At 43.8% G+C, this 14,322-nt stretch overlaps 1 protein-coding gene across 4 annotated transcripts in view; it reads right to left on the reverse strand.

Annotated features, from left to right (window-relative positions):
- Window positions 1-4,151: 4,151 nt before the first annotated feature.
- Window positions 4,152-14,322, reverse strand: part of NDUFAF6 (NADH:ubiquinone oxidoreductase complex assembly factor 6) — a 66,808-nt gene continuing 56,637 nt past the window's right edge. For 3 of the 4 annotated variants that reach the window (XM_077270940.1, XM_077270943.1, XM_077270941.1), the window contains 2 exons: window positions 7,114-7,170; window positions 4,153-4,295 (listed from right to left, as the gene is read on the reverse strand). In XM_077270940.1, the coding sequence (XP_077127055.1) occupies window positions 4,167-4,295; window positions 7,114-7,170 (186 nt within the window). In that variant the 3' untranslated portion in view covers window positions 4,153-4,166. Of the gene's footprint in view, window positions 4,296-7,113; window positions 7,171-14,322 lie in introns of all 4 variants that reach the window. The other variant, XR_013217068.1, reaches the window with a different exon arrangement.

Below are 14,322 nucleotides of genomic sequence, written 5' to 3' on the forward strand. Positions count from 1 at the left end.
GCCGGCGCTGTGTGTGCGTCGGCGCTGTGTGTGCGTGTGCAGGCATCGTCCGATAGGACTACAAGTCCCATCGGGCTCTGCCTGCTACACTGACAGTGAGTGACACATTAGCCAATGATGGGACAGTAGTAGTCCCATCATCCGGCTAATCATGTGTTGAATGTTAAAAAAAAAAAAAAAACACAGTACATACATACATACATACATACATACACACCATGCGACGACATGCACCATGCGACGACATGCACCATGCGGCGACATGCACCATGCGGCGACATGCACCATGCGGCGACATGCACCATGCGGCGACATGCACCATGCGGCGACATGCACCATGCGACGACATGCACCATGCGACGACATGCACCATGCGACGACATGCACCATGCGACGACATGCACCATGCGGCGACATGCACCATGCGGCGACATGCACCATGCGACGACATGCACCATGCAGCGACATGCACCATGCGACGACATGCACCATGCAGCGACATGCACCATGCGACACATGCACCATGCGACGACATGCACCATGCAGCGACATGCACCATGCGACATGCACCATGCAGCGACATGCACCATGCGACGACATGCACCATGTGACATGCGACATGCACCATGCGACGACATGCACATGCGTCAACATGCGACATGCACCATGCGACGACATGCACCATGCATCGACATGCACCATGCATCGACATGCACCATGCGTCGACATGCACCATGCATCAACATGCACCATGCGTCAACATGCGCCATGCGACGACATGCACCATGCGACGACATGCAACATGTGACATGCGACATGAAACATGCCACATACAGTACGTACATACAACAGACATACAGTACATATAACATAGAGTACATACTCACCATCACTTGTCACTTTGACCCCCGAAGCCATTGTCATCTGTAAAAAAATATTAAAATAATAAACAAACACTATACTCCCTGATCCGCAGAAATCCAATTAAAACGAGTGTCCCACGACGATCTCCCGTGGAGAGCAGGAGCCTCTGCTGATGCAACCACTCTCCAGGGGCTCCAGGAACACAATGAGGGGAGGAAGGTATCCTTCCACAATGTATTCCCCACAATGTATTCCTACACCCCTGTGAGAAAATAGTCCCTAGTCTCACTTTATGGCATGCTGTATGAGAAAGTTCCCACGCAGCTTTTTGCCATAAAGTGAGACCAGTGAACTATAGTAACCTCTCAGTGATGCACTGCAGGAGCCATTGTCTCCTGTCAGTGTGTCACTGAGGGTCCTATAGAGCAGTGACATCACCCGATGTCACTGTTCTATAGGGGAGATCGTCGTGGGACACTCGTTATTAATTGGACTACGGCGGACAGGTAGTATACGGTTTATTATTTTACTTTTTTGCAGGTGCTGGAGTATGGTAAGTATGGTTAAATGAAGAATATTAAAATACTTTTTCCTAATGTGTGTGTGTTTCATTAACCCTTTCTTACTATTGGACTAATAATGGATAGGCGTCTTATTGACGCCTCTCCGTTATTAACCCGGCTTAATGTCACCTTACAATAGCAAGGTGACATTAACCCCTTATTACTCCATATCCCACCGCTACACGGGAGTGGGACTGAAATACATGGCACTTTAATACGTGGCACTGAAATACGTGGCACGTGGCACTTACATACGTGGCACTGAAATATGTGGCACGTGGCACTGAAATACGTGGCACTTACATAGGTGGCACTTAAATCCGTGGCACTTACATACATCACACTTGCATACATGGCACTTAAATACGTGGCACGTGGCACTTATATACGTGGCACTTATATACGTGGCACTGAAATAGGTGGCACTTAAATCCGTGGCACTGAAATACGTGTCACGTGGCACTTACATACGTGGCACTTACATACGTGGCACGTGGCACTTAAATCCGTGGCACTTAAATCCGTGGCACTTAAATCCGTGGCACTGAAATCCGTGGCACTGAAATCCGTGGCACTTACATACGTGGCACTTACATATGTGGCACTTACATACGTGGTACGTGGCACTTAAATACGTGGCACTGAAATACGTGGCACTGAAATACGTGGCACTGAAATACGTGGCACTGAAATACGTGGCACTTACATACGTGGCACTTATATACATGGCACGTGGCACTTACATACGTGGCACTTATATACGTGGCACTGAAATATCGTGGCACTATGACTGTCAGAAAATGTTCATTAAACGGTTAGGGGTGAGGTTAGGGGTAGGGTTAGGGTTTGGATCCCTTTATCACCCTGATGGTGGTGGGTGTTTTTTCAGTTTTTTTTCTATAAAAACGCATCATCGGTGAGGGTGGAAGATATGGTTATCGCAATCCCAGTGATGACATAACCAAAGTAAAGACCATAAATATAAAGTAATGGACAAGTACTGAACAATCCCTTTAATATATGATACTAAAACTGTTTTGAATCTATAAAATGCACAGTGTAGACTACAGTCTACAAATCTGTAATTTCTCAGTGTGAATGCAGATTTTTGGTTACTCATATTACACTCAGAGAGTGAATACAAGGATGTGATTTGAATACTCCCAATGTTGTCACCACGGTTTCTCTCACGGAGAATTTGTGTCAGTGTCATTATGTGAACCCTGTGGACAATCAGTGGCTGCTTCACTGTCTTCGCCTTAGGAAGAAGTGGCTTACATTTGGTAATTCTTAATAAAAATGCAGCAACACTCACTTCCTACAGATATAAGAGTTTGCTTAGAAGGTGGTGAGAGTGATGCGGCCACTGATTGACCACAGGTACAATCGCTGCGAGACACCGCGCCGACACTATTGGAACGTGCAGGCACTGGAATCTAGTAAACATACAGACTGAGAGGGGGTTGTTAGAATAGTGGACAAACCCTTCAAAGTTCTATATGTATGTATATATCCCTGCAACAAAATATTAAAGTGTATGTATATGAATAAATAATTTATTCCATACATACACATAGAAGTATATATTGGTGTGTATATAAAAGGTGTGATCGCATATTGGTGCAATCTGTGCAGCTAAAATGCAATGGGGGCCATTTCTACCTCGAAAGCAGGTGGAATTGTGACTTAGGATGAGCTGTTATTTCTGCAAATGGCCCATATATTGTTTCTGAAACTGGGGCCTCTCCTGTATATGAGCACAAATAGTGTAAAATAAGAACACACATAATATATATACATGCACACAAGCGTATGTAGATGGACACATATAACCACACATGTACTGTGTAATTTACATATCTAAGACATATACGCAGTAGGATCTCTTTACAGTATATCATATGTATACTAAACTATATATACTATGAAATAGATGAGAAAGAAAAAAAGCTAAAAGCTTGATCACCATGGTTGTGCAGTTCTTGGTGCTGCTTTACAGCTTGTGACCAAGATGTGACCTCTCCTCATCAGCCTGAACAGAGAGGAGGGAGGGGTTGGGTGTGTTTTGGAGTGGGTGTGCTAAGTTCGGGCTTAGAGGACAGTGCAATGCATCATGGAACTTGTAGTATTAGGGCACAATAAGGAAGTAGTCGATTAACCCCATGAGAGCTGAATCCAGCACTGAAGATGTGCTGCTACAGCATGATAACAGGTAATATTGTTAAAATAAACACAGTAGATGTTTTCAGTGGCCCATAATAGCAAGATTTATGAAAAAAAAAACAAAACTTTATAGTAGTGGACAACTTCTTTAAGTCCAAAGCAGCTAAGACAGCTTCTGATTCGCGGGGTCAATGTTTCGGTAAGCATGAGACACCTGACAGGCTCCCTTTAACCACAGTCACGTCACATCCATAAATATTTGTAATATTTGGTCGATGTGACAAAGGTCTTCTATAACAATGTCTATCAAGTATTGAGAACATGTCCAATTAGTTAGAACAGGATGCATGCAAGATACCTACAAAGTGCATCTATTAGTGAGCAATGTTAATAGTAAGTGATTGGATAACCCCCTTTATGCTCGAACAGCTCACAAAGCCATCCCTCCGCCACCAGATCGGCTGGAGGAGGTAATGCACTGCTGAACAATACAGCTTGTAATCCTTATGGCAGAGGAGAAGAAACCCTTTTTTCTTTCAATAAATAAAAAGGCAAATTTGATAGAAAAATATAATTTTAATAAATTTTCCTCCAGGACTGAATATATAAAGACAATGGCAGCCAGGGATCGCGCCTTTGTAAGCTAGGATGAAATATATTGAAGTCTGATTTTCGGAGTCTTTTTAAATACCCGTCCAAGGGAACCTGGAAGATTAGACAAGATTCATTCATTAGTAGATACCGAATGACCTGGGGAGATTGGAGATATCAAGGATTTTATACTCCCCCCGCTCTACTGTACAGTGAAGAATATTAGGTCAATCGATCGGGGTGTGACTATAGGGCGAGGGAGGTTGCAGCGATACCTGGGTGCTACAGGTTGTGGATGGGTGAAATCACTGAGATCACTACTGCACCAGCGGCAGACTAAGTGCGTTTTCAGAAGTCAATTAATTCACAAATGAGTTCTGATATTCATACTTTATAGTAAAGGTCTATTATCTCTAAATATTAACCTAAACTGCTGCAGAACCTCTTTTTTCCCCCAAAATGAGAGACCTCCTGGTCACGGATATGGATTACTTCTTCCTTTAGAATGAGTGCAGAGTCTTAAGGTAGGTATTATGATGTTCTGCAGCAGCTCAGGTAAAGCACTATATATTATACATTGCAGCTGCTGATGAACCTCTTTTTAAAGGAGAGTTGGGATGACTATATGCCAGTTAGTGGGTGGCAAATGACAATCGTCGACAGACCTTGGCTGCAGGGAGAGTGGAGAAGCACATAGTTAGAACCACTCATCTCTGTATAATTATCCACCTCTGACAAGCGATTATAAAAATTATTCACGGATTTGGAGTCTGTACTTTATTCACTGTCATGCAGCAATAAAAAAATAGTAGAGAGGAAATGCTGCAGATGCTTTTATAATGAATATTATCACTTTAGTGTATCTAAAATAAAACAACATAGCAAATAATCTTGATTAATAAAATCCTACTGCCTTGTGGCCGCAGCTCCTAAGAAGACCTATGTGTCACCATGGTTACAATTCAAAAGCAAATAAACCCTGTACAGTATAGTGTAATCCTGCAGGGTGCCATTCCTGTTTATCTGACCTTCTAACCTACAGAGAGTAAAAATGAGGGATAAATAGTAGCAGAAGACTGCAGAATCTGACTACGCAAGACTTGTTTGTAGTCTGTAACCATGGAGACACACACATAGCTCTGCACATGTGTCATGCTCCGGGGCTCTTTGACCTTTCCCGGCATCTGCACACTGCAGTACTTTGCAGGTCAGGGCAGAGAAGTAAGCCAGCGCAGGAGCGCGATGCTGGGGAGAATGTGTAGATGACGTAGGGAAGAGTCATCCACATGAAGCAAGAAGGAGGACAGCATTACAAGAAGGGAGGCGCCGGACCAAGAAGAGCGATGCCCCTCGGACTGGACCACCCCGCAGCTGAGTATAATAAAAGCTCTTTTTCTTATCTTTCAGGTCGGGTTGGGGGCAAATATACAACATTATAGAATGCTGTATATCAGCCCTGAAAGGTGATGGCCATATCTCATATCAGTCAAACCTGGTGACAGGTTCCCTTTAAACGGAATCTCTCCAAAACTAAACTTCTTGTGTTTCCTACCTCTACTAGCCTACCTGTACATGATATTGCCATTTCCTTGTATCGTTCTCACATAACTCTCAAGCAGCACCCCCGCTGTCTTGGGATTATACTTGACTCTGATCTTTCCTTAACTCCCTATAGCTAATCAATCGCTCGCTCATGCCATCTGTCCCTTGAAAACATCTCTAGCATCTGCCATTTTAACCTTTGACTCTGTGAAAACTTAAGGTACCTTCACACTAAACAACTTTGCAACGAGAACGACACCGATCCGTGACGTTGCAGCGTCCTGGATAGCGATATCGTTGTGTTTGACACGCAGCAGCGATCTGGATCCCGCTGTGATATCGCTGGTCGTTGCTGAAAGTCCAGAACTTTATTTGGTCGTCAGATAGGCGTCTATCGTTGTGTTTGACAGCAAAAGCAACGATGCCAGCGATGTTTTACACTGGTAACCAGGGTAAATATCGGGTTACTAAGCGCAGGGCCGCGCTTAGTAACCCGATATTTACCCTGGTTACCATTGTAAAAGTAAAAAAAAAAAACACTACATACTCACCCTCTGATGTCTGTCACGTCCCCCGGCGTCCGCGCTGCTGCTCAGAGCTTCCTGCACTGAATGTGTCAGTGCCGGCCGTAAAGCAAAGCACAGCGGTGACGTCACCGCTGTGCTTAGGGCCGGCGCTTACACAGTGCAGGGAAGCTGACGCCGGGGGACGCGACAGACACGGCAATGTAAGTATGTAGTGTTTGTTTTTTTTACATTTACACTGGTAACCAGGGTAAACATCGGGTTACTAAGAGCGGCCCTGCGCTTAGTAACCCGATGTTTACCCTGGTTACCAGGGACTTCGGCATCGTTGGTCGCTGGAGAGCTGTCTGTGTGACAGCTCTCCAGCGACCACACAGCGACGCTGCAGCGATCGGCATCGTTGTCGATATCGCTGCAGCGTCGCTTAATGTGAAGGTACCTCTACTGTTGCTCTGATTGATTCTTGGCTGGATTTCAACAACTCTCTACTAGAACGGTCTCCCTCAAAATTTGTTTCACATTCCCCTCTCCAATCTATCCTGAATGCAGCACTCAGGGTCGTTTTTCTTTCCAGCTACTACATCGATGCCTCCACCCTATGCCAGTCATTGCACTGGTTGCCCATCAGAATACAATATACACTTATCGCTCTCACCCACAAAGCTCTACATAGCTCTTTACCACCCTACATCTCGCTCTTAACATTGTTTTTATCATGGATGTGAATGTTTGTTCAGAACACATAGGGCTGTATTAAAATGCAGCAATAGGGATATATAATCTAATGATGGCGGCTTGGGGGGCTTAAAGGACCTGACAGGTTACATTTAATATTCCTAAATAAAATAAGTCATTCAAATACTTACTGTGACATTGAAGGCAGGAAGAGCAGCTACATGAACTTTGTTCTGAAAAGATCGAGCCTGGAGGACAGAAAAAAAAGAGGGTAAGCACAAGGTTAATGGTCTTTTGCGGCTGCGGTTATAAAAGTAATACGGGCCAGGATTATAGGATGACTTTGGACACAACGCAGGTCTTGCAGCCAAAGATTGCGGTATGCCACTGCCATGTTACTGTCCAAAACTGGTGAATGGGGTCTCACTGTGACCTGCAGGGTACAGCACCGAGAAGGTCACAACAAAGTCTGATCCTCTTGGATTTTTCTAAACTTGCGGGACACAATGTGACCCCATTTACCTGTAGCAGCGGCATACGGCGAACTTTTACTTGTGTAGAGGCGCAGCCCCAGCCTTAGAACAATAGAAAAAAGTCACAAACTCTCCAACATCAGCTAATAAATAATTGTCACACACGAAATAGAAAAAAGAGAAGAAGCTCTGCAACAGGCCGTAGAAGTATTCCTAACAATGTGTATATTCTGAAGAGCGACCAAAGCATCAGTGACGTTGTCCCAGCATTATAGATCACATTCACTGTAGATAAAAAAATAAATGGATATGACTTGCAATTACATTCCCTTAAAAAAATGATGCAATGGAAACTTATGATATTTTCAGAGTTATTATGGCTTCATCTGGTGTTTAAAATATATAGTAAAGTGTACCTCCCATCTAATGAGCGGAGTACCGGTGGTCACCACCGAATCACACACATTGTCATCTCATTGCCCTCTCTTCATCCTGTAATAACATCTCCAGTCTGAATGATCACTCTTCTATCAGAAAGTGACATTTTCAGGGCAGGCTCAGTTATCTTGAGTCATTTTCGCTGATATGATATATTTTAGGTTCATGAGAAATTACTTAATAATGGGAAATTTTAAATCGAGGGGAGTTTAATACGTTATTGATTCAATAATCTGCCGGTGGATGAGCCATGTTCATAATTAACACATTGGTTTCTTATCATATTCTAGAACATTCAGGCCCATCGCTCCCTGACGGCCGGCAGAAATTACATAATAGAAGGTTTCTCTGACTTCAGTAAATAGTTTCTTCACTGAGATTTTCTATTTTGCCATTTTTGCATTTCAGTTTCTCGGGCTTGTGTTGTGAATTCTGCTCTTGGGTTCCCTCCGGTGGTTGTAAGTGGTAGCGCTGCTGTCTCTGAATCGCAGCAGTTATCAGGTGTGTTCACTTTTTGCAATTTTGACTGGGCCATTTAATCTTGCTTCACCCTTTAGTCAGTGCCAGTTGTCCATGGTTCCTGGAGGATTCACATGCCTGCCTGGTCTCTTCCGCTTTGCAGTTCATTTCAACAAAGCTAAGTTCTGGCCTTGATTTTGCTGTCCACATGCTGTGGACTTATTGTTCAGTTCTTTTCCATGTTTTTGTCTTGTCCAGCTTGGTCTGTATAAGGATTTGTTTAGCCAAGCTGGTATCTCTGGAGATGCAGATATACCCTCCATATCTTTAGTTAGCTGTGGAGATTTTGTATTTTCTGTGGTGGATATTTTCTAGTGTTTTAATACTGACCGCATAGTACTCTGTCCTATCCTTTCTGTTTAGCTAGAAGTGGCCTCCTTTGCTAAATTCTCATTTCCGTCTGTGTATGTTTTTTCCCTCTCCTCTCACAGTCAATATTTGTGGGGGGCTGCCTATCTTTTGGGGATTTTCTCTGAGGCAAGATAGTTTTCCCTTTTCTATCTCTAGGGGTAATTAGTCCTCCGGCTGTGTCGAGATGTCTAGGGAGCGCTAGGTACATTCCACGGCTACTTCTAGTTGTTGTGTTAAGTTCAGGGTCTGCGGTCAGTACAGGTACCACCTTCTCCAGAGTACGTCTCATGCTGCTCTTAGGCCACCAGATCATAACAGGCTTGTACATATCTTTGCTGGCTGTCAGTGAGTGCGGGAATACGCTACACATTGATTGTCGCACTAATATGATGATCACAGATGTGTGACTGGTGTATGGCATAGTCATAGATTAACCCCTTCCGCACTCTAAGATAACGTACGTCATGGGCCATTGACAGTCGCCACCTCCTGACATTCATTGCCATCATATTGATCTTGTAGGCACTGCCCATGTGCAGGTGAGATCAGTAAAACAGCTCACTTTAACCCATTGAAGGGTTTGTCACATATTCTGTCTTCAGGTGCGCTTTCTGGCATCTTGCTTCCCGAGGGGCTGTGTGCTCCTGATGATTGACAGTGCAGCCTAGTTGAATTGCTGAGTCGTTGGTCGGAACTGTGCGCTTGCCGATGTGGCAAGCAGAGGCTGTTTTACCACTGCAGCATTGGAGGAGCATGGCCAGATCCAGAGCAATGCTTCCAAGCTGCATACGAGACTGGCCACCGCTGATAGACTGCAGAAGTAGCCAGTAACCTAGGCAATGAACAGAAAACTATAAAAAAAAATAACATTTCTGAGAATGGAAATTATTTTTAATGAGGGTAAATTACAATGTTGCTTGATTTTACAAGCCTTTACAATACAACCCATTTTTGGGGGTTTCTTCATCCTACGATCATTTGATCACTTGTGCTATATATCACACTATTTTAGTATTGCAACATATAACAAAATATCAGTCTGTTATGAAGCCCAACCTCTGGCTTGACAAGAGCACCAAGAAGTTATCTAAAGGGGCCTTCAGCTGCAAAAACAGTCCATTTGCACCCTGCGACAACTCCGTACAGAGGGGTTGAGGGGCAGTGAAGCACGCCCCAGCAGGACTGCATCACTTATAGGCAAATGTCAAAAGACTAGTTAAGCAGCAGCAATCCAAGCTAGCTCCAATTGCTGCTGACAGTGGCAGGTGCCGGCTGTATAACACATACACACCTGCTCCATGACAAATATGGTTAAACTCTTTTGTGCTGTGATTATATAGGATTGGAAGCTCCTTGTAAATGGTGACTACTGTTGCCAGTTGCTTAGCAGTCTATGGCTGGCATCACCGAGGACACAGTCTATGTCTAAAAAGGGTCCCCAAGGTCTCCAAACATAATAGGGCCCTTGTACATATAGTAGCGCAGCGGTGTACACACTGTGCAGTGATGAGGCAGCTAAAAACATGCAAGATTTCTGGCTCTCACGGACCTGTAACTTCTTCTTTTAGGCTACTTTCACACATCAGTTTTTTCCCCTTCAGGCACAATCCGGGCAATTTGTAAAAAATTGGATCCGTCGCAAATAGTGAAAAACTGATGCGACGGATCTGGTGTCCTGCTGGATCCGGTTTTTTGTATTTCACCCGGGAAAAAAGAGAGAGAGAGAAAGAGAGAGAGAAAAAGAGAGAAAGAGAAATAGAGAGACAGTGAGAGAAAAAGAGAGAGAGAGAAAAAGAGAGATTTGAATGGAGAATGCATGGAAAACTGGATTCGGTGGACGGATTCTTCATTTCACATATCAGTTTCATACGTTTTTGGCCGGATTAGTCGCTGTGCGGTTTTCCGCTGGACAGAAAAAAACGTTCGTCTGGACATTTTCTCCATCCGACGGAAAAAAATTTTGGACGGATCCGGCAAAAAACGGATGAAACGTTGGGACATCAGGCGCAATCCGGCGCTAATACAACTCTATGAGAAAAAAACGGATCCGGCGTAAAAAAAAAAAAAGATCATTTTTTTAAAAAACTCTCCAGATTGTGCCTGATGGAAAAAACATGATGTGTGAAAGTAGCCTAAGAGGCTTCTCTGTCCTCCATTCATTACCTGTAGTAATTGCACCTGTTTGAACTTATCAGTATAAAAGACAGCTGTCCACAACCTCAAACAGTCACACTCCACACCCCACTATGTTGAAGACCAAAGAGCTGTCGAAGGACACCAGAAAAAAAATTTGTAGCCCTGCACAAGGCTGGGAAGACTGAATCTGCAATAGGCAAGCAGCTTGGTGTGATGAAATCAACTGCGGGAGCAATAATTAGAAAATAGAAGACATACAAGACCACTGATAATCTTCCTCAATCTGGGGCTCCACGCAAAATGATCACAAGAATGGTGAGCAAAAATCCCAGAACCACACGGGGGGACTCAGTTCCTGCAGTGCCAGACGTGTCCCCCTGCTTAAGCCAGTACATGTCCGGGCCCATCTGAAGTTTGCTAGAGAGCATTTGGATTATCCAGAAGAGTATTGGTAGAATGTTATATGGTCTCATGAAACCAAAGTAGAACTGTTTGGTAGAAACAAAACTCGTCATGTTTGGAGGAGACAGAATGCTGAGTTGCATCCAAAGAACACCATACCAACTGTGAAGCATGGGGGTGGCAACATCATGCTTTGGGGCTGTTTCTCTGCAAAGGGATCAGGATGACTGATCCGTGTCCATGAAAGAATGAATGGGGCCATGTATCGTGAGATTTTGAATGCAAACCTCCTTCTATGAGCAAGGGCATTGAAGATGAAATGTGGATGGGTCTTTCAGCATGATAATGATCCCAAGCACACCATCAGGGCAATGAAGGAGTGGCTTCATAAGAAGCATATGAAGGTCCTGGAGTGGCCTAGCCTTTCTCCAGATCTCAACCCCATAGAAAACCTTTGGAGGGAGTTGAAAGTCCGTGTTGTCCAGCGACAGGCCCAAAACATCACTGCTCTAGAGGAGATCTGCATGGAGGAATGGGCCAACATACCACCAACAGTGAGTGCCAACCGTGTGAAGACTTACAGAAAATGTTTGACCTCTGTCATTGCCAAGAAAGGACATATAACAAAATATTGAGATGAACATTTGTTAATGACCAAATACTTATTTTCCAACATAATTTGCAAAATAAATCTTGCCAAATCAGACAAGGTGATTTTCTGGATTTGTTTTCTCATTTTGACTCTCATAGTTGTGGTCTACCTATGATGTCAATTACAGGCCTCTCTCATCATTTTAAGTGGGAGAACTTGCACAATTGGTGGCTGACTAAATACTTTTTATCCCCACTGTCTACAAATGTATGTGGCTGCTCACTTCCTGTTGATCACTACGACTGAAGATGGGGACAGTAACGCCAGTGCTGATTGGGCACCAGGCCTCTCGTGACATAACAACCGCACAAGAGCCCTGGGACAAAGGCGCCGGTATGGGAGGTGAGTATAGGTGTTTTTATTTTAACGTGGGCAAACATTCACATCGAGAAGGGGGTTGTCCTAGTAGTCCAAGTATGGTATAGAACCATCATTTGGTAGGCATGGAAGTCTGCTGTATGCTATACCATATGCCTTCTATTGCATCATGGCATGCTCCATGTCTGGATGACCCATTTACTCCGTGCCTCACAGAGACATGCGCACTGCAGTACTTTGCTCTGCCCTCCACAGGGCAGATAAGTACGCCTGCGCAGGAGCGCTGTGCCGAGAAGACTGTGTGGATGATGAAGGAGGACGGCATTGCAAGAAGAAGGGAGGCGCCAGACCAAGACCAGTGACGCCCATTGGACCGGACCGCCCCGCATTTGAGTATAATAAAAGTTATTTTTCTTCTCTTACAGGTCGGGTTGGGGGCAGATATACAGCATTATAGAATGATGTATATCAGCCCTGAAATGTGATGGCCGTACCTTAATTTGTTGAAATCAGCTTTCCTAAAGTTCCAGGTTTTGGCATTTCCCTTTTTGAACGTTTGATTGAAAATTACATTGAAATTTACCATGTTATGGTCACTGAATCCTAAACCTCCCTGACCTGTAGATCTGAAATTGTATCTGGTCTATTTGACAGAACCATATCCAGAAGATTACCTCCCCTGGTTGGTTTATCTACCAGCTGAGAGAGGTAGTTATCCTGAACTGTGGATAAAAAAACTGTAGCTTCTAGCACAACCAGAAGATTCTATGTCCCATTGAATGTCTGGATAGTTAAAATCCCCCATTATAAGAACCTTATAACTGTGTACTGCCTTTTAAATTTGTTGCAGCATTTCATCCTCTACCTGTTCAGCTATATTAGGAGGCTTGTAGCAAACTCCAGTTAATAACGTTCCATTATTACCATCCCTATGTACATTTACCCATAGTGACTCTACATTGCTGTAACTCCCCCCAATGTCTTGAGCACAAGTTTTAATTTGGATTTTACGAAGATTCATACCCCTCCACCTTTTTCATCTTTCCTGTCCTTTCTAGATGTAGCGTTAACTCTCTAGGTTTGTTACCCAGTCATAGCTCTTGTCAAGCCAGGTTTCGGTAATGCCCACCACATCGTATTCTGTGACAGTCAAAAGAGTCTCTAGTTCATTCATTTTGTTTGCGAGACTTCTTGCATTTGCCAGCAGACATTTAACATTATTAGCACATTTGGTACTCCTACTCAGCTCCCTGCTGCCCTTGCATATCCCTGCCCAACTAAGCCCTCATTTACCCCTACTTCCTCCCTCTCTCTGTCTACTCTATCCTCTTAATAGCACAACTACCCTCCCTCTTCCAGATCCTAGTTTAAAAGCTCCTCCATTCGTCTGACCATTTTCCCCAAGCACAGCTGCATCCTCCCCATTGATGTGCAGCCCATCCCTACCGTAGAGCCTGTAGCCGAAAGCGAAATCGGCCCAGTTCTCCAGAAACCCAAACCCTTCCTTCCTGCACCAATTTCTAAGTTATCAACCACGGATGACTCTCACAAAATAAAAAATCCTCTTTATTTTGTCTTTAATAATTTTTTTTTGACATTTCAGCTCTACAAGTCACAAGTCCTTTGAAAAGTTGCCAAAAAAGTGTCAAATTAAAAACCTGACACTAGACAAGGACTGGAGTGAGATGTGGCCAAAAAATATGATATTGGGTGAAAGTTGCATTTCATGAATCTGTCTAAAATATCTGGATAAGCAAAATTGTTGAGGAAAAAAAAAAGACGTGAAGAAAGACAACTTAAACAGTGGCAAAATATTGTAGAAAAGAATAAGGCGCAAATACTAAAGCCACTAATAAAGGAGCAAATTACTCCAACAAAGTGGAGAAACAACAATGATGAATGGGGGCCATTGTTTTTACGAAAATGATTGTCAAATGTCTGCTACATTTCAGGGCGTGAACAGATCAAGGAGAGCTTCTCCGTTATACATCACCTCAAGCTGGGATGAAAGTGCAGCTGAAATCAATGCAAGCGAATGACACCAGAAAATAGCGGCACATTGTTATGTGAAGGCTGAACGAGTCCTCGTCGGCAGCACGTGTCTCCCATCC

This window comes from Ranitomeya variabilis, chromosome 6, assembly GCF_051348905.1.
Source record: "Ranitomeya variabilis isolate aRanVar5 chromosome 6, aRanVar5.hap1, whole genome shotgun sequence".
Lineage (NCBI taxonomy): Eukaryota > Metazoa > Chordata > Amphibia > Anura > Dendrobatidae > Ranitomeya > Ranitomeya variabilis.